The sequence below is a fragment of the Synchiropus splendidus genome, chromosome 3, assembly GCF_027744825.2.
Source record: "Synchiropus splendidus isolate RoL2022-P1 chromosome 3, RoL_Sspl_1.0, whole genome shotgun sequence".
NCBI classification, from domain to species: Eukaryota; Metazoa; Chordata; class Actinopteri; order Syngnathiformes; family Callionymidae; genus Synchiropus; species Synchiropus splendidus.
Window position 1 is genome coordinate 25980035 of NC_071336.1, and position 20454 is coordinate 26000488.

Here is a 20454-nt window from a genome sequence, read left to right on the forward strand (position 1 = left end):
CAGCAGGAGACTGTTAATGAAACATTCTGTCAATAAAGTTGCATCATCAACGCAGCGAAAACGCTTCTTTTCATGTGTTTGGTGGCACGACTCGAAAGTCTCTGACGTCTTTCTATTAAACGTTCAAGGAGAAGCTCGAGTTCACGAGGCGCACATGTGTTTACTTGTTATCTTGATTGCCTCTCCTCATTTGTGGGAGCGTCTTCTGCTGTCGCCTGCAGGCCTGACTCAGGTCCCAGACTCAGTGTGTGACGCTCGGTGGGTGGCTGGGTGGAACAAGTCTTCGGGGAACAATGGCACAGGAAGAAGCAGGACCTTTTTCCTCAGCCTAATTTTACGGTCCATTCTGAATCAGTTAAGTAAATTAAGAAGCAGGAAACAAAGATGACCTGTGGTATTTTTAACTTTGGAAGATTTCATGCTGTTTTTAAATCATATGACCAAAAAAAAAATGATTTAGGCACTTATGAAGAAGACATTCTTTGTCTTGTTGCCATCACACACTGAATTTGCTCTGGATTTTTGCGGATAACAATGCGATAACAATCTGTAGTGGCTATAACAAGGAGGTGAAGGAGATGCTGGAAAGGTGGTCACTAGGGAGGGCACTAGAACCAGGACATGATGGAGGCAGGAGGAATGGTGAAATTGCCGGCAGTAGCGATAGTGACCACAGTGAGTACAGTCGTCCAGAGAAAACAACAGCGATCAAGGCAGTTGATGAAGAGAGTGCAGCCAAGGTGGGAAAGGTAACAGCATGGATTTGAGCAACCATTTCAATGTATCCAGAACGTCACCTACTGAGCTCTGAAAATGAGAACAGTAGCTGCTGAGGATTGTTTATGCAGTGAGTCAATAATTTTAAACCGGGACCATGTAAACTTTTAGAATAAGCCACTACTTGTTGAATTGGAATCACATTCTATTCTTGGAGCATCATGATGACAGCAGAACTGACGTTCTCACTTCATCCTTGATGCCACAGACAACAATGAAAGTGATTTAGAATAGCTAACGTAATTTCCAGACTGTAAGCCTCTATTTATTTCTCGAAGTCTGAACCATTCAACTTATACAACAACAAAAACAGCACGTTCTGAGCGCTCAGATGTAAATAAAAGCTATGAAGAGTTCATGAGCCAAGTTCAGAACATTCTTCATGCTGGACCCCATTTTCAAAACTAGTTTAGAAGTGATCCTCCTAACCTTTCTACAGCGCAGACAGCACCACTGCACCCACGGCCTATAGACCGCTGCGGCTTATGTAGGAACAAGATCTATTCTCCTTCTTCGATTTAGTGGGAGCAGCTAATACTCTGGTGCACTCTTTAGTCTGGAATTTATAGTAGTTTAGTAACATACTAGATGATAAATACTGACACATATAACAAAAAAATCAAAATGAAGTGGAAAAACACGGTCTTTATTCAGTTCACTGGAATAAATAGAGATAACTCCAGCAGCCAAACAGGTTCAGAGAGAAAGAAAAGTCTCAACAGGAGCACCTTAATCCAGGAAGGAAAGAAAAATAAAGCCCCTCTTGCGCTGCAGTCGCTGCTAATGTGCCTCATAGTAGGAGCTTCATGTCTCTTAAGAGTCTCTGATTTTGAGTGTCGTGTCAGGTCATGTTGTGTCAGGTTGACATTAACTTCCCTGGATTCCATTTGGCCAGTAAACAAACGCTTAACTGCTTTCCATAAAAACAGAAGAGTGAAAGACATTAGACCTCCTCCCGCTTCCACCCTCACATTAGCCACATTAGCGTCTCCTTAAACACACGCAACACGCAACGACCAGATGTTGCCATGAGCGAAGGGGATGAACCTTCAGGTATGCCGAGTCGTGCGGGTGTGTGCGTGAAAGTTCGCCGGTCAGGCTTACACAAATGGTTTTCCTTGAGCGGGATCCAGGATTTATGACCGTTTTTCTTCCCTTCAACAAACTCAGCTTCCTCTTCTAAATTCCACAGGAGGAAACAGAACCGAACAGGTTCTTTAAACACGAAACAGGTGACTCTGGCGTCTGACTCAGGCCACACGAAGATGAACTGCGACTTAAAAAAAAAACAAAAAAAAACGCCCTCAGACGTAATGATTTTTGCTCAAAAACTGCGCTGTACACGAAAGCCATCTGCTGCATCCGTCAGCGCGGGTGCGCTTGCCAAAACAGGGGTCGGCCGGTCTGCCCTGAAGGGGTCGACACAATGAAGTGGTGTAATAAAATCAAAATGGCCGAATGATAGTCGCAGAAGGTTGTCATTATGAAACATTATGGCCGTGGAAATGCAGAAAGGGGGAGTGATAAAGACTCAGAGGAGCTCTTGAGTGTGAGTAATGGCCGAACGGAGCGGAGACAGTTTTACTGTTCCCAAAGACCTCTCGGTGTTGAGATGATCCCAGGCAGAAACAACTCGGCATCGCTGAGGCTAAATCACTGAGCCAGATGAATTAACTGCCTTTATGTCTGTTAATTGGTGTGATGTCAGTCGCGCAGATGACGTGACTGTGATTGTTGAACCCACGGAGGAAAGATGGCGATAGATTACTGTGGCATTAATCCTTTATATGGCAAGGGACCGTATTAGATCAGAGAGTAAAAACGATCCCTCAAAGAAAAGGCCAGGCTGAGAGAGTCATCCTGTAACATCAAGGCACGTGTGGTGGCTGCAATGCTTGCTCATGTAACTCGTATGGGACTCTAGCAGGGGTCTCAAACCGGTCCTCAAAGGGCCACAGCAGGTGCAGGTTTTTGTTCCAACCAGTCACCTTTTCACCAGTCAAGCGTCAGTAGACTTTAAATAGTTTGATGCTGCGCTTGTTTGGTTGAAACAAAAACCTGCGTTGAGCACTGTGGCCTATTGGTGGATCAGCTTGAGACCCCTGCACTATAACACTTATGCCACATATAAAGACCTCACTTAGAGACTTTTTACTGACCTCATGGAGGGATGGCTAAACATTCTCTTGACAGATGAAGTGTTTTTGGATCTAAGGGAGAGGAAGATGTGCAGCATTTGCCTTTACTTTGAAGCTTACTTTGAAAGCTTCTCGTTCTTCAAGACAGCAGCTGTAGCCAGGCTGCTCCCCAGAAACACCACCATTCAGTCGAAATTTCACATCGGACAGTATTACAGATATCGTGGGTTTGTCAGGGAACCATCCGTTTTGTCAAACTGAACTCGATACATGTTTGAAAATATTTGTATATTAATTCAAATCTATATTTGTTAATGGGAGAAAATCGCGAAAAACTGCACTTTTGGGCCAGTTGTGGCGCGGAGTTGGGAAGAACATGTTGCTGTACAAAAACCTCAACATTCTACAGGCTGTGTGTCTTCGCAATAGGAACTGAGTTTTGCGTTGAAGGTGACCAGTCTGACTTACATTATAATCACATTCGGTTGCCGGCTCTGATTTAGCCTTTTCATCACGACAGCGAAACAAGCTGGTGACTACTCTGTGAACCTACGTCTGTGGCTGCTGTAGATTGATACCTGCACTGCAAAATACATGATAAAAGACACGTGCTGCATCTGGAAGTCGGTTTATGAAAACATTCATTTGACGCTATGGCTTGTCGTCCAGGTAAAGCACAGCTGGGGATAAAAGCAGGACGAACCCCAGGATCATTTTTCTCCATTTTCCCCGCCGACACTCAATCAGAGGCAATAGTGAGGGAAATGGACTGCAGCTCGGCAGAGATGTTGAGACTCCAGTCATTTTGGCCACTTTTTAAAGTCGCCCCGGAGGCAATATGAGGGTTAAGCCCCCCCCTCCCCTCTGCCACATTGCAGTCTGGGCCAGTATCCACTGTTTGGTCTGCTCCTCTTCCTCACCTTCATTTTACCTTCAATCCCCAACGGCACTATAGAGACGAGTGGATGTCTTGATCCTTGATGCATGTGGATTACCTCACTCGGCAGGCGGATACCTACAAAGACTTCTTCCTTCCTGTGGATAAGGATAGATGTGGAACGAGTTCTATGATGTGTGGCCAATCACAACTCTTCCTAAAACCTCGCATTCCCTCCAGAGCGGAATATCATAAATAAGTATTTTATTCATCACCGCTGGAGTCGTCGCAGGCTGTTTTTAGACATCAAGGAATAGATTTCAGGGCGCAGGGAAGATGACATTTATGGCATATTTTCACGGCTGCTGCTTCACATGTGCATGGTGTTTAAAAAAGATCCAGCGAGCAAAAGCAGCAGAGGTTCGGCACCAGACATTCTTTAAGATTCTTTAAGATATGAAAGAAATATTTCACAGGTCGGATAAAGATCTGGCGAGCAGATGACCATAGGGAAGCGGCTCTGCAAACCGATGTGAGTTTTGCCGCGAGGAGGCGAGACGTGTCCTCGACTGATGCATTGTTGTGATGAAGAACCGCCTCATCTTCTCTGGGGACATCAGAAAAGCTGTACATTATTATGCAACATGTTTGTTTACAAAGTGGAGATTGTTTTCCACCTCAAGCCCTTTGGTGTGAGACTGAAACAAACAGGGATCTTAAGCAAAGGCCTTGAAACTACATCACCATGGTCAAGAGGGTGACGCTGATTCACTGAAAACATTAACATGGCTGAATCATTCGACTGTGTGCTGAGGGGTGTCTGTAACTTATGCTGGCTTTTGTACCGAGGAGGTGTGTGAGTGTCTTCAGACTTACTATATAGAAATGAAAACTTTGAATCCGCGGGATGACTGAGAGGTACTCAAGTTGCTTTCTCCTGGTACACAAGGGTCACAGACAGGTGAAATAGGGGATATGCGAAACTCAAAATTTTTTGAAACAGTAGGCCGGATTACAGTTTGATATGTTGCCAACTGCACTGGCAAACTTCAACAGACAACTTTCAGACGTCTAAAGCTCAGCATCCACAATAAACACGTCCATAAAATGGAGTCTGAAATGCAATAAGTTTTGTTTACATGTTCCTGGCTGCTGCAATGTGCAACAGCTGCCTGAAGAGAAGGAGGACGATTTATACTGTACTTTTGGGCAAGGCAATAATTTCAGTTATATTACAGGGGAATAATGAATTAGACACAAAGATGGTCACTTCAAGGTTAAGTGTTTTGTATTCTTTTTACTTTTTTCTGTTAATATAATAAAACTATTATCTTCAAGTTGGACAATGTTGAAGTAATTTTACATGTTTATTACTATTTATTTTATCTAACATACACATGTATATATTTTTTTTGTAGCTGAGAGTAGAGGTAGCGTAATTTGTTCTATTTCTAAAAATATATAAAATTAAACTTTTTTTTTCGTTATTTGTCATGTTCTAAAATAAATACATTTATACATATTCAATTTAAAAATTTCAAAAAAGAACAAGGAGGCTTCCCGATATGGAGGAGCACAACTACAAGGCAACCTTTGACATGAGGATTCAGATGATCAGTACTCAAACACCATTGCAACTCCCATGAACACGTTATGTTGGTCAGAGTTGAGCAAGACCATCCCAGCTCCAGCTCATGTCACACTCCCGCTCAGACAAAATGATTCTTTAGCTCCAATGAGCAATGGCTGAAGCTCTGATGTGAACGGATGGTTTAAATTTTTCCCGTATAAACACAGTGTGATACACTGTTATGGCCTCCCTGATTTTCACCGCAGTGATCGAGCCAAGTGGACCGAGAAGACTGAAACGCTATCCTTGTTGGTCACAGAACAATTAAGCAAACTTATTCTACTCACATCGTTTGCGGTTTAAAAGGTATTTCAGTTGCATTTTTTAGCTTTCTGTCTCAAAGAAATGAGCTTTCGGGACAGGACAAAGAAGAGTGGAAATTTGAGTAGTGTGCTATAGATCTGCTTCCCACACTTGATTCAGTCGGGACGATTCCACTTGGGTTCTACTGAAGATCAAAAGTTGCTGACCTATTCTTGTTCTGTGTCTCCATGATACTTCAACAAACTTTTTGTCTGAACAAAAAAAAGTTTTGTTTGTTTATTAACTTTACACAACAAAAGTTTGGGAATAAAAAACATGCCTTGTCACTATGTGAGCTAGTTTATGATCTCTCAATCCATGCACAATGTGAAATCATATTAATGCCAAAAAGGCTTTCAGTCCAGCTTAATATCGGCAAAAGACCTTGATAATTACATAATCATAGCGGAGGAAAATCCACGGGAAGCCATTTTTTTCTATTATAAATTCTTCAGCGCACACTAAGATCTTTTATGTTTTATATTTTTATATTTCTACTGACACTGCGCTGGGTGGACTGCAATATGTTTGTACTGGATGTCTTGCATTTAGTATTCATGACAATAAAGTTGACTTGAACTTGACTTGAAAATGTCTGAGTTTGAGTGGAACATTTCATCTCTCCGGCCTGCGATCACGATGAAGAAGCAGTTTTAAACATTCGAGTAAGACCGTCCAGGGAAATTACAGTGAGGATTGAAAACACCTTTAATTTATTCATTGAAAAAGTTTATGTTGTTTATGTACAGGGAACAAACATTTCTCCTGGATACACGGTTGTAACAACAACAAAAAAAGGATAACAAAACAATTGCACTGTTTACTTGTTATACTTTCCTTAGCCATCATAGTACCATACGGCGGATAATAAAACATAATGAGGGATGCTTATGAAAAAAGTAATAAAACAACAGTACAGTCTCATTTCTCCCCAACTCAAGGACATATAAAACAACATTATATGGGAGATTTGTGTGTCACAAAGAACATTCATTACAAATAATACATGCAGATTAGGGGATATTATTGGATTTGCATACGTGCTGCCTGGAGGGGGAGGCTGGCTGCTTCACGGTGAGGAATCCAAAATATAAATCACACAAACACACATCATCCACACTGACCGGGAATCAAACAGAAGGTGAAGACAGTCAGCAGAACACAGCTCGGCCTCCTGTTTGTGCCGCAGACTCGGGAGGAATACTGGCTATTACGCCGCCGACTGAATCATCTGCGAGATCAGACCTCCCGTCGTCTCATCCTCCTACTCTTCGGCTACTCACCCACTCAGCAGCCAAGTGGTTCACATGGCTGCCAAGGCATATTCATAGACATATTGGAGCGTCGGGCTACTGGCAGCATCTGCAGACACTCCAAACACATGTCCACCTACGCTGATACATTAGCGGCGGAGCAGCTAAAAACATACTGTTCTTAATGCACCCGTGTTTATGTGGCAGGTCCAACAACAGCCTGTTGCTTCCTTAAATGAGAAGAATTCGCTGGTGATCGCTGCGGACTGAACCATATTCCTCCGGTTGTATTCAACATGGAAATATTCGCCCATTTTGAATTTGGGATTTGCACACAACGGGTCTGTTTCACCAGACTTTAGATGCCTTGGTCCTTAAAAGGAAGCTTGGAAAACAGCCGTTCAAATGAGCGCATTAACAATAATGCAATGAAACGCTAAAATCAAATAAGATGGGTGGTTGTGTCAACTATAAGTCAGTCCCTACACAATGACCCACTCAAGAAGACCCATGATTCATGCTGAAAGGATGAAAAATAGCATTTTTGCAACATGAAATATAGAGATAGTGACGCAACGAGCACAAAATTAAAACATAAGAAACACATTTTTCTTGACAGAATCTGCCCATATATGCTCCCCAAATTGTACTAATATTAAGTTGTACAATAAAGACAATCCATGCACTTCGTACCAGCGTGAAAGTAACCTGCAAGCTTGGGTGAAACAAGAACTCACTCATCGCTAAAGGTTTATCTCCGAGATAAAACACGGGTGATGCCTTCACAGCGGTGCAGTAGTGCTGATCCTACTTGTTTAAATTGTGTGTTGGTACCTTGATACTCACAAAAATGTTTTTTGTTTCTGTAACTTATCACCCTATACGACCCAAACACTCCAACTGAAGAAGATGGAAACCTGCTGGTCTTCAAAACCCCAACATGAGTTGCACACTTTCAGGCAGAGCTCGACTTTATGCAAGCGAGGCCTGGGTGAAGTCATTGCTCAAAGTCGGAAGAGAAGGGCAGGAAGTGGCAGAATAGACAGACCCCGGACTAAATTACAACTATTTTCTCATCGCAAAAATGATGTTTCAGTTCCCCTCATCACCCCTTGTCCTCTGCGTGGATTGTCCGATGCACTAGTTGTCCAGAGAATGAATCACTGGTACCAAAGTTAGAGGCAATAAAAAATGATTCCAAAACAGTGAATGACCTCCAGCCACACAGAGAAACCACATGGTGGAAACTCTGCTTCCAAGTGGGAAAGTTGATCAGAGAGTAATGCTAAACACAGAGGCACTCTGGTTTCCTCCCACAGTCCCAAAAGCTTGATTGACAACTGTATTTTGTTCCACGTCTGAGTAGTATTTTGTTCGCTGCCACTCTGACAGGAATAAAAGACATAAAACTTTGTGATAAAACTTTGAAATGATGTGATGCTGAATGGAAGTTCTAGATTCTTTGTTATACTTTAAACTCATTTTACCAATACAGCCGTTAAAGCAAATCTCCAAAAAGGAACTGCCTCTATATGTCACCGAAAAATTGCACCTCATACAGTACAAAACTATGTTATACAGTTATAATACCGCCAATCTGTCTGAGCTGCAGTCTGAATACAGAAAAGATCTGGATGGAGAGACGAAAAAAAAAAAAAATCTTTTGAGAGAAAGTCCACTCCTCAATCCAAAAGTTCACAGCTACACCGTCAGACTTGGAGAAATGCGGCTAATTTCCATTGAAGAGTGAAAAAGCTCCAAAATGGTTTCCATCAAAGGACATAATGATGGCGGGGAAACAAAATCAGCTCCATTGTGTCGGGGCCATAGACATGCAGACCCTCACTGAGGCCACCCACCGCACCACTGATGTGCTTTCCCATGTGACCACCCTGATGAAATATTCACAGAGCACCACAGCCATTTGGTTACATGCGATTTACTCTCAGACAAAATCTCAGAATTCTGTGTTGCAAGTTGCACTGTGTGGAGAACAACGATTTATATTTATTCATATCTATTAATTGATAAGCAAATTCTCACATCACGGTCGGCGGCTGTGGAGGACGGAGGGGGATCTTAAGGATCTTTTGGTCTCAGTGGAGCGTTGGATGGTTCAAGGGACAAAGGGAGGACGAAAAAAAAAACTGCCAAAAGAAGCCAACAAAGAGAATTGCAGAGGGGGATTATCTTGGATTCACAAGATGCTTGGAAGACGGTGCATATAAGACGGGAGTCCAGACTTCGTCTCACAGTTCAGACAGTAAGCTTAAAGCAACTCTATAAATAATTGACCTAAAATTTTTTTGACTATTTATGACTTAAGTAAACAGTCAGAGTAGAATAAAAAGGCAAAAAATGTGTATATTAGAGAGATCACCCTCCAAAAGGCCCATTTATGGTTCCTTTACATACAACATTGTACGGGTCTGTTTCAGACAATGTTCACATACTTCCACACGTTTTTTTGCATTGGTATTGTCCACCAATATGTCCACCAGGGGGAGCAGCTCAGAGCCAAATGTTTTTGACGACAAACATGGCGACTGTGGAAGAAGTACTGACAATGTACCTCTTGCACTAAATATCAAACAGCGGCAGCGGGAGGTGGTGGTCGGTATGTTGGTTACATATATATCACGAGTGGAGGACGGAGAATTTTCGTTATTATTATGTCTCCTGCGTGTCTTATTAGAGCTACATATCGGGTAGTTACAGCAACACTGCCCTCATGGTTTCCATAAGCTTTATGGAAACGGGGAAATATGGACGAAATGAAAGCAGAGCACGGACAGAAGGCTCTTTCGGTAACGTAGAGCATAAACGGGCCTTATGTTGTCTCCCATCCCACAACTGACACCATGTGTTGCAGAAATGTAGAGAAACAATAGGAAAAGAAGGTCAAATTTGGCAGCATAGAAGCAGCATGTCAAGAGCTGCTTAAGAATAGGGTTCGGAATAGGTGGCATACCAATGTAATAAATCATAGTTTGCTGGTAAATGTGTCCCGCCGTCTAAGCGCTCGCTAAATTTCACGACTACAAGGAGATCTGACAAGCAAAAATAAAGCAAGTCTGTCATTATTTTACCTCTAGTAGCTGCTTGTGCTTACACATACACACACACACACTTAATACACACATACACAAACATGTCTGGGTCGTCTCATGAGCTTGTTAAAGAGTCACAGTGTTGTGATATCCCTCCAGAAAAAATGTCAAAAGTGTCATTCCTTTCAGCTGAACGTCTCGACTGTGTCAGATTTTTGGATAAACAAAACATCATGTGGGAATAAAAACAGTTGCGTACCGACACAAAGGTGAAAAATAACTCTAGTAAAAAGGCACTTAAACATAGATTTGGAACAAAAATAAAAGTTGTATGCAACAATAAAATCATGATTCTCTGTAGTTTTAAAAAAATCATTTAAATATCTTTTTTTCATATCGACATTAAAAACTTTTGTTCCCCAGCATTTTAAAGCTCGCTGCTGTTTGCGTCCCTCAGGAATAAAACTGCCTCCCTTTCTCAGAACCCTGCAGCCGGCTGAGCTTGGCAAGTTGGGAAGGTGATGGGGGGACATCCTGCCGATAGGGGCCTTTCGAATGAGCTTTCGGCTGAGAATGGTCTCTGCTGGGAGTTTCTGGTGCAGGAGGAGGTCTGGCCTTGCTGGCCTCCTGCTCTCTGCGTCTCTGTTCCTGCCTCAGCAGCTCCTGAGTCTCCAGCAGGACGCGGGCGTTGAAGCTGGAGGTTCCCAGATAGCCGTTGTGCGACCCCTGTCCGACGGAGTAGCGAGGGTTCTCCTTGGTGGTCTGAGGCCCATCTGTCGGCGGGTACACCTTGTCCCAGGAGTCCTGCGAGACTGTGCTGGGGGTCTTCCGAGGTTGCCTGCACAGAAAGAGCAGAGTTGCGTTTGATTGAGCCATTGTTATAGTGACTTTGAAAAGAGGAGACTTTGGGGGCAACTCTTCCCCAAAAATGGTGCTTTTTCTTTGCAGCTGTGGAGCGCAAAAGAATCTGCGAGAGAATCTGCATTTCTGCAGCAGCAATTGTGAAGTCTTGTGAGGGTAAAAGGGGCAGAGCTCTTGACTTGAATACTGAACCACTGAAATCTGTTACCGGCTGAAGGGAGACGTTGTTTACTTCCACGGAGAGAATGACCATCAAATAAAAGCAAATAAATAGGAGAAGGAAGTATCTCAGCTGGGAACTGAAACAGGGTCCGTGATGTCACCTGCGGTCACATCTAGCAGTTCAGACTTTTTTCTAACTTTTTTCTTTTTTTTTAGATGACGCTTCAATTGAGAGCACTTTCCACCACATACATAATACTAACATCACCCGAACAGTCTCTAAACTTCAGTGTGTTTTACATATGTACCTGCTTTGAAGACAAATAATGACTGGTGTCTATCGTTGATAATGTTAATGTTTTTCATATGTGGTGGAAAGCGGCCTTCAAATCCTTCATTTGAAGTTTCAGCTACTCACTTCAGCGTTGTGTTTTATGAAGATTTAATGTTTCATTGAATTCCAGAAGTAAGAAGAACACTGGACTGTACTAAGATTTTCTGAACGTTTCATTTAAATATGTTGGGAACTTTATTTTGCTAAGAGACAGAAAATACACAAAAAAGCAAAGCTTCCTAGGCGAGAATAACCAGGACAGTGTTGTGACCTTTATAAAAGACAGGCAGGCAAAAGCGGAGACTTTGTTTATCTGGCCGTCCTCATTGCATTGATGAAGTTTGAAGGTTTGTTAATACCACATCTATCTTCTCATGTGTTTCTAGTTCTTGACATGAAATCCATATGCAGTCAATAATTCACAAGTGCAAAAACAAATCCGTGTAGTTCCTACTGAAGTGTGTCTAAATGCCCTGGGAACATAAACGTGGCTGAAGAAAGTTTCAGCGTGACGCACAGGAATCCTGAAAGGCCTCCAGGACCATTAGTTCCACACTGCACAGACAAACAAATGTTAAAAACTCCTTGAAGAAAATTGTGGCTTTCAACCATTTAACTTGTTTTCAGGCTCCCAGATAAATGCTTCTGCAGCAGAGACACGGTAATGGCAGAGCTCACAACGGCGCCACCCTCCTACTCATCGTGAGTCGGTCTTGACACTGACGTGACGGATCAAAAAAAAATAAAAACAAGCAACTCATCCTCCTATATTTCCGTGCATCTTCTAAGACAAAGGTCCCAACGGCCTCGCTGGCAAGCGCCGCGTCTTTTGCCAAAGTGTTGCGCCTCTTCCTCTGTCATTAGGATCCATTAGGGCGTGGATGTTCTGAAAGACCTGTGACAGTATGGGGTGCAAAGAGAAATCCCATTCACACCTCACTGACCCGCTGCAGGCTTAAAAGGATTTTTGAGTTCACAGCACACTGGGCTGCAGGAGGAAACAGCTTTTAGGGCAAAATGGCCGTTTATAACGCCTGAGCTATTTGAGGAAAAATCCAATCTCAACTTCATGTTCCCTTATCCACATAAAATCGCTGATTTGGGGCTGAAAAGTTATCATTGAAGGTAGTTTAAATGATGTGGGGTTTTTTCTCTGTACTGTATGTGCAATAGAATTAATGGGACTAACAGTGGCTCTGCTGCTGTACAAGCTCAGACCAGTGGTGGTGTCTGACTGTAGACTCTTGACAGTCTTGAGGTTGTCCTACTATCCTTCTATTGCTTGGTGAAAATGTCACACTCTGGATTTTTTTTTCCATTTGTTTCAATAATAATAATAATAATAAATTTAAGAATTATGAAATTTCAAAATGGAAAATTTATATCAAACAAAATCTCTCTCTCTCTCTCTCTCTCTCTCTCTCTCTATATATATATATATATATATATATACATATATATATATATATATATTTAAAGGTACTTTCTTTTACTCTTAAAAAAGAGCAAGTGACTAAACAAGATATTTAAGATGCATCGTCTTAAAACAAGTTGACTTCTTGCTTAAATGTCATCTGTAAATGTGAATTCATCTTAAATCAATTGTGATGCAACATTTTGACTAAAAATAAGACAAATAAACATGGCAAGATTTTTAGTTTTTGCAGTGAAAAAACTTCAAAAGAACAGGAAGTAGCTGAAGAGAACCACAGTTACTGTTAAATATATCAGTAAATGTGATACATATATCTTCATCGTAAAGGTTCACAGAAGTAAAATCAATAGATATGTTCAGCGTTTGTAAACAGTGGTGAAGTATGAATGAGTGTGTGCAACATTTTGGCAACAGAGTACTGTTGACTATCAAACTTCATGAGAGGGCTTCCTACAAATGATCACAAATATTATCTAGAAAACTCAGACTGAAAAAAGGATCCCAGACCAGTACAATATCAGTGAGTGATCTACTTTACTTTAGTCCTAAGTTAGAATACCAGGTCTGACAACAGACAACCAGACAGCAGTCAAGTACATTATAGTCTCATATTGATGTTGAGATATCTGGTATATGTTTCTCCTGTAGATACATCACATTAAAAGAGTTCATTTTTGCAGATGTGTAAATGTTTCATGTGTAGATCAAACATAATTTAAAGCCTCATTTGGTAGCGGAAAAATGAAATACTAATAAAATGTCTGTTCCGTGTTTACACCAGCAGGAGCTTGAAATCAGTAAAGTCGGCTTGAAATGAAAGTAATTCAAAGCACACGTAAAACGTAAACAGCATGAGGATCTTGCGAGCTCGAGAGAGACGACCTCCTGCCTCCAGATCACAAAGTTTCTCTATTATCGGCTGTCAGACTGTGGAGGTTACAAATGTTGACATTTAAAGAAGAGAAGAAATGTTGCAGGGGAAGGATGGAAAATGAATATCAGATGGGAAAGGCCAGAAACTGGAGTGCGCGAGTAGGGAAGAACTGAGACTTCCTCGTGCTACTGTGCTAGAAAAACTAGAAAATTTGACTGAGGCAGCATTCGATCTAGTTTCATAGGTTTTGCCAAAACTTTACGGGTCGGCCCATACTTGTAATTGAGTGTGACCTTCCTGACAAAAATGACAAAAAAAATTGCGCTGGAACCTTAGAAAGATTTCATTACAATTGCAATGTGCATGTTCGAAGTTTCCTCAGATATGAAATCACCAAGTCTGTACATTATAGATGTGTCTGACGGCAGAATACGATGCGCCAATGCTAATGGAAGCTCTTTTATGGTCAAGTCCCTGCGAGCCAGAGTGCACTGCATTAACCCAAATAAGATGAAGTTCGACATTCTGCGTTTGTGCGCGCTGATGTGGTTGTATTTATGAAGTGACCACGTGCTTAGACAGCACATTATATCACTCAGCTCGACTCGTGTTTGACGGAGTAGCATCTGCAGCCCCGCAGAGGCAGCGCCGCGAGATGCAGCCAGCCGGCGGGAGCCATCACAAATTCACACCCTGGCTTGAACTTCAGAGCAGGCTGATTTGGAAACCTGGGACGGCAGCTTCTCTCGGCAGTAATCCACGTTTCCAGACTGATGGTTTAATTTGTAAAAGCAGATAAAAAGTGGAGGGAAGATTTAGGGGGAAAGTTGTCGGCTGCGAGAAGAGACGACGATGGCATTTTTCCAAAGGAATGTACTCATGATTGATGCATCAGGGGAGCGAGCTTTCTTATCTCTCCATGACTCCTGTGCCAGAATATGTCACATAGTAGATTAGTTACATTTACTTAGGGAGTGGATGGGAATATATCCGAGGAAGGAGAGGAGTCGATGGAGACTGACAGAACATAACAAATAAAGCCAGGGAGTTCGGGGAAAAAATGCAGTGGGTGTGTTTGTTTTCATCCTGCTTTGTGTCAGGGAAAAAACAGAAACAGATATATCTTTGAAATGAGCAAGCAAAGATTAAATAAATAATCAATAAGTTTGGAATAATGTTTGCAGTGAGTGCTTCTAGAGATTCTCTCATTCCTCACTATTGACACTACAGAGTTCAGCTATCGGGCGGAGACTTGCCACCTTCAGAAGTTCTCAGACGACTCTGCCATAGTTGGATGTAGCAGCAAGGGCGAGGAGACTGAGTACAGGGCTGTGGTGCAGGACTCTGTTGCTTGGTGTGAGCTGAACCATCTGCAGCTCAATGTGGCAAAGTCCAAATAACTGGTGGTGGACCTCAGGAGGACCAAGTCTCCTGTAACCCCCGTTTCCCTCTGGGGAGTCAATGTGGATACGGTTGAGGACTATAAATATCTTGGGGTCCACATAGACAATAAAGTGGACTGGGCTCGGAACACTGAGGCCCTCTATAAAAAAGGACAGAGACGTCTCTACTTCTTGAGGAGGCTCAGGTCCTTCAACGTCTGCAGGACAATGCTGACGATGTTTTATGAGTCTGTGGTGTCCAGTGCAATTCTGTTTGCTGTGGTTTGCTGGGGCAGCAGATTTACAGTGGCGGACACTAACAGACTCAACAAACTAATCCGCAAAGTTGGGGGTGAAACTGGACTCCTGAGAGACCGTTCTGGAGAGAAGGATGCTCCTGAAACTAAGGAGCATCCTGGACAACATCACCCCCCCCCCTCCATCTGCTCCTGGTCCAATACAGAAGCACATGGACCAACAGACTGAGACTACCCATCTCAAAGACTGAGCGCCACATGACGTCCTTTCTTCCTGTGGTAATAAAAATGTACAATTCATCCCTGAAAAAATTACAATGAAGGATTCTTTGGCACGTTTTTCTGTTCACTCTGTCCTTGAATCTGCATTTTCTTGTGCATTGTTGCTAAGCTCTTTTGTGTAGCTGTTTGCACTTTATAATACTGTATTATTTCTTTTTTATAGTGATGTGTACAGAGCGTGTTAGGAACAGAATTTCCCTTGGGATTAATACAGTTTTCTGATTCTGATCTCCGCTATGTTTGTGTCTCTTCCTGGCTAATCCGAGGTCTCTCTAACCCACTAGCGCCAGGGTCCACTCCGGGCCCCTCTTGCACTCCACCGCCTGTCACTGCTAATCCTGCTCAGACAACAAGCCTTCATTAGTGGCCCGACAATCCTCACATCCCAGACAATGAGCTTAGTCTGGCTGTCATCAGATAACCAGCGACCATGGCTACTTCTGGAGGCCCTTTCCGAGATTCTTTTTTTTTTCTCTTCTTTGGCGTGGCATGTCCTCTTGGTATTTTGGGCAGGGTTGTTAAAGGAAACATGGTGATTAATCTGAGCATTGAGTCACAATCGCTGAAATGCCTTCAGCATGGGGTCAAACGTCAAAGCCTGAGCCGCCGCGGTTTGCGAAAAGACGCTTAGAGATTATTAAAGGAATGCATATCAAAGGCCGGGGTTTTGGGAGTCCACACCAACTTTCCCCAGAGAAGAAAGTCAGTGAAAGGGGAGCGTCGGAGTCGCCTGTCACGTCACATGACAGAGCAACAGATAACACGCCGAGAGCGCTCTATAGATCCGCCTGGCTTATACAGTGCGCATTGATTTAGCGTCCATGTGGACCGCAAATCTATAAGCATGGACAGGAACATGTTTTAATCGACCCAACTTGGACTCCTCATCTGTGGAAAAAAAGAGGGTTTGGAAGACATGAAGAAAGATGGAGGGAGTTGAGAAAGTGGAGCTGAGAAAAAGACCACACATGCCTATGTCGAAATGTCGACTGTTTCTTGCTTGTTTTAACTGGCAGGAGAGGAAACTTTACAAGATACGGCTTAAAGTTAAACACCTGCTGATGGTGTTTAACTGAGGCTACGTAAAATGCTTAGGCCAAAATGAATTGCCAGCCGCCCACCACCCATTGGCTCAACGGCGAAATTCAAAATGAATCGAGACATGGAATCATTGAAATGAAATTCATCTGTTCCTTACTCCCAAAAACATACGAAAAGTCAAGTGAAAAATGAAGATGAAAACCAGCAGTCAACCAGTGATACAATATTTCTTCCTTCCTTCCATTATCTTTATGCATCCACCTCATTCCTGAAAATCCGCACTGTTCTGTCACACAGTTGTTAGCCAGTTCCTCCTGTCTAACCTGAGGCACATCACTCTCTTCACAGTCACTTGTTTTTTGGAACCACAGCTGGAAAAACCTTTGCAAAACAACACAACAACGGGGACATTATCAGTCAGTTAGGTTGTGCAACTGTATGTGCTATATCGGGTTTGACCCTAACATTGACTGAGCTGACGGAGTCTACAGTAGGTGGTAAAAAACAGACAAAAAGTTAGTCAGCACAATCTTTGAAGAATTAAAATCTGATTAAAAAATTAAAGAGAACAACATTTCGTGCTTGTATCCTGAAGTTTTGGGAATTTACATTTTTTGACCTCAGAGTAACATCATTTAGTCTCCTTCATTGTGGATGTTTTGGCTATGAGATCACAACAAATAATGTAGTGCAGCTGGAATTGGAGCCCTGATAAATGTTCCCTGAGCATGGAAGTTAACAATGTGATTAATCTGGGCTCTGCGCGTCGACTGATCTTTTTTACAGGAATTAGCTCATCGAAAATAATGCGTTTAAGTCCCACCTATTTTTAAAGGGTAAGCAAGTGAAGCTTGATAAAGGAAAGACTTGGTGTCCCCAGCAGTCGTCCTGATACCAGATTAGTTGAGCTCTATTGACATTTGCCTGATGAATATGCAGCTGGAATTCAAACACGCGACGGCAGCGGTTGAGGGAATCATGCTGCGGGAGCCAGAAAAGGAATTCATAATGATGAGACGATATTTGAACATTTGAAGGATGAGGAGGAGGATATCTGGGACACAGTCGCCTTTTCTTCAGGGTCAACATTGACTTAATGAAGCGGAATACCAGTCACAAGAAAAGAAGTCAGAGTGATCACATTAAATGATTTCTTTCTGCTCTTTTTAAGAATCATTTCAGTGTCTGGAGACCAGTTGAAAGACTGCTTTGTGGCTATTGACTTTGTGACGGCACAAAAACCAGGAGTAGAAAGGGATGGAAATCGGAACGTGAAAGCGCATTCCAGACGTGATAAGTCAAGGGAGAGGAGGGAAGCGAGACACGATGCACGTTGGAGCGACTGTCTCACCGAGGCAGGGAGGTGAAGCTTCTCTGTGCTTGTTGGAGATTTTCTTGATCATCTTTCTGGACCTGACTCTCCAGTGTCACAGAATGACGCCCACTCTGAGTCTCGGTGCCGTTGTTCACCTGTAAAACACAGCGGTCGAGAGTTGGTTTAGGAGCTAATTTGAAGTGGGAAAAAAAGCCTCTAGAAATGCTCTGAAGAGGTCACACATTCGTACGCAGTGATGGATTTACGCTCCCTCCGCGCTGCAGGTGTGACACTGCGGTGATTGTTAACAGCCTGAGGGAGCAGGTAGTAAGTAGGTGTTATTCCACGATGGCAACGTCAGGGAAAAATGCACCTGTGGCGGTGAAGCAACAGCTCAAATCATGCTTTTATTTTTTAAATATTCTCCTAAAGAGTGACGACCTGTGCCAAGACATACAATATAATCATGTCAAGTTCCTCAACAACCATATCCAGCTTCATGGATCAGGTTTGTTTGTGGCGGACTGTCAGGGGTTTTCACGGAGACATCTCCCTCTTCACCTGCTAACAAGCTGCCTGGTGAAAGAGAACGAGGAGCTAATTAAACTTCAGCGAGTTGATGAGGTGTCGCGAGCAACAACTGACGGGCGGGTCATGTTCATAACGCTGGTTCAGCAGATTATTACCTGCACTGACTCTCCAAACCACCACAGAGTAACAGGTGATGAGGAATTCCCTGGTTGAACAGCAAAACAGGGAATAAAATGGTTGTAGATCCAACACCTCCTCACTGCCGTGGCGTAACACAAGTGGACTTGTGCGTCCTATACTGACGACAAAGGCAGCCTTCAGCATTGCATGTTGATGCATAGGTGTGTTGGAGGCAGGGGGTGATGTGTGAGGGATTCTTCACTGAATCACACTGGATGCCAGTTGCTATTTATCACCCCTTATATGGCTCTCCTCCAGAGTGACGGTACCAAGTCACCGTAACCAAAAAACACGGCCATTTGTTGGGCTTTAAATAGTACATTTTGTTGCCTGTAGGATCAAAGCAGCGCCATCCCGTGGCTTACTTAACCCCAATCTTTTTTTTTAAAGGTGTCGCCCTGCTAATGCATCAACATGCAACGCAGAAGGCTGCCTTTGTCGTCAGTATAGGACGCAAAAGTCAACTTTCCTCACGTCAATATAATACGCCATGGGAGTGAGGATGTGTTGGCAGATAGTGTTGTAGTCGAGACCAGTCCATGAGCGATATCTTGGCACCCTCATCGGTCTTGGTCTCTGTTCACTCATGTCACGACACGATCTTGACTGCAACACATGGTGTGGAGAAAAAAAGTTTTTGGGACTAGATTTTAAGACAAGACGCTTAACCCTGACTTCAGAACACTTCATCAAACGCAGTGGACGATCTCCAGCATCACAACTGGTCTTGTCATCACAACTTCACAGGTCTGGATCATATTTACTGTGTAGCAAATGTAATTTAAACCTGGACTCTACTAAGAACTGTAGGATCTTAAACGCTTGCAGTGCTTTATGGGACAGTGGGCCATACATTTTGTTTCAGTTGATATACGGTGAAAGTTGAACACAATTTGTTCCCAATTGAAATTTGAATTCCCCAAAACCTCAAAACCATTTACCCCCTGAGAAACAACGGCGTGTTAGTGAATCCCTCCTAGCCCCTAAAAACCCACAATGAAAACATACTCCGCACAAACCTCAGTGTGCCACCCTCAACACACTCTCCCAATGACACTGCTTGGATCCAGACGGTGATCCGGATCACTCCCAAAACCGAATCATTTGTTCGTGGTCCCATTTCACATATTTCCAGAAAACTTCATCCACATCTATCCATAACTTTTCAAGTCATTTCGAACACAGACAAACAGACAAACCAACGGCATCTAAAGCATAACCTTCTTGGCGGAGGCAATAAGCAAACTTTCCATTTAACATAGCATCGATGGAGGAGCGTCAGGGACCGCAGACCACATTGTTCATTGTCAGACTGATTTTCCCACAGCTCAGAAATGTCAGCGACCACAAGAGGACTGTGCTTGTTTGTCAAATCCACTCGGCCAATAAGAGACACAACATCCAACCGGACATGGGTCTGAAAAGGGGGAATTCACTCCAATGTTCTCACATCCTTCTCTGCCATGAAAAGTGCTGTAATAGCAGACATAAATAATTGTATATATAGCTGCCAAAGTGCAGCGTATTGAGACATCCATCTCGAAGATTTGGATTAATAACGATCCAGAGGTCGCCTCACAACAGCTTTGATACTCCCCTGACCTCTGTGTTTTCTTTCTCCAGCTGCCTTTTTAGTCATGTGTTTTTGATAGCTGCGAATAATTTCCATAATTATTTCCTCCATGCTCATAGTATGTGGCTGCTGTAATGTTTTAACAGGTGCAGAATAATTTCCAAGCCCTCCCGCACCTTGCTTTGTCTGTGACACCGGC

At 42.9% G+C, this 20454-nt stretch overlaps 1 protein-coding gene across 8 annotated transcripts in view; it reads right to left on the reverse strand.

Annotated features, from left to right (window-relative positions):
* Nucleotides 1-6434: 6434 nt before the first annotated feature.
* Nucleotides 6435-20454, reverse strand: part of LOC128755422 (partitioning defective 3 homolog) — a 336729-nt gene continuing 322709 nt past the window's right edge. For 7 of the 8 annotated variants that reach the window (XM_053858871.1, XM_053858870.1, XM_053858869.1 and 4 more), the window contains 2 exons: nt 18008-18126; nt 6435-10866 (listed from right to left, as the gene is read on the reverse strand). In XM_053858871.1, coding sequence (XP_053714846.1) covers nt 10482-10866; nt 18008-18126 — 504 coding nt within the window. In that variant the 3' untranslated portion in view covers nt 6435-10481. The remainder of the gene's footprint in view (nt 10867-18007; nt 18127-20454) is intronic. The other variant, XM_053858873.1, reaches the window with a different exon arrangement.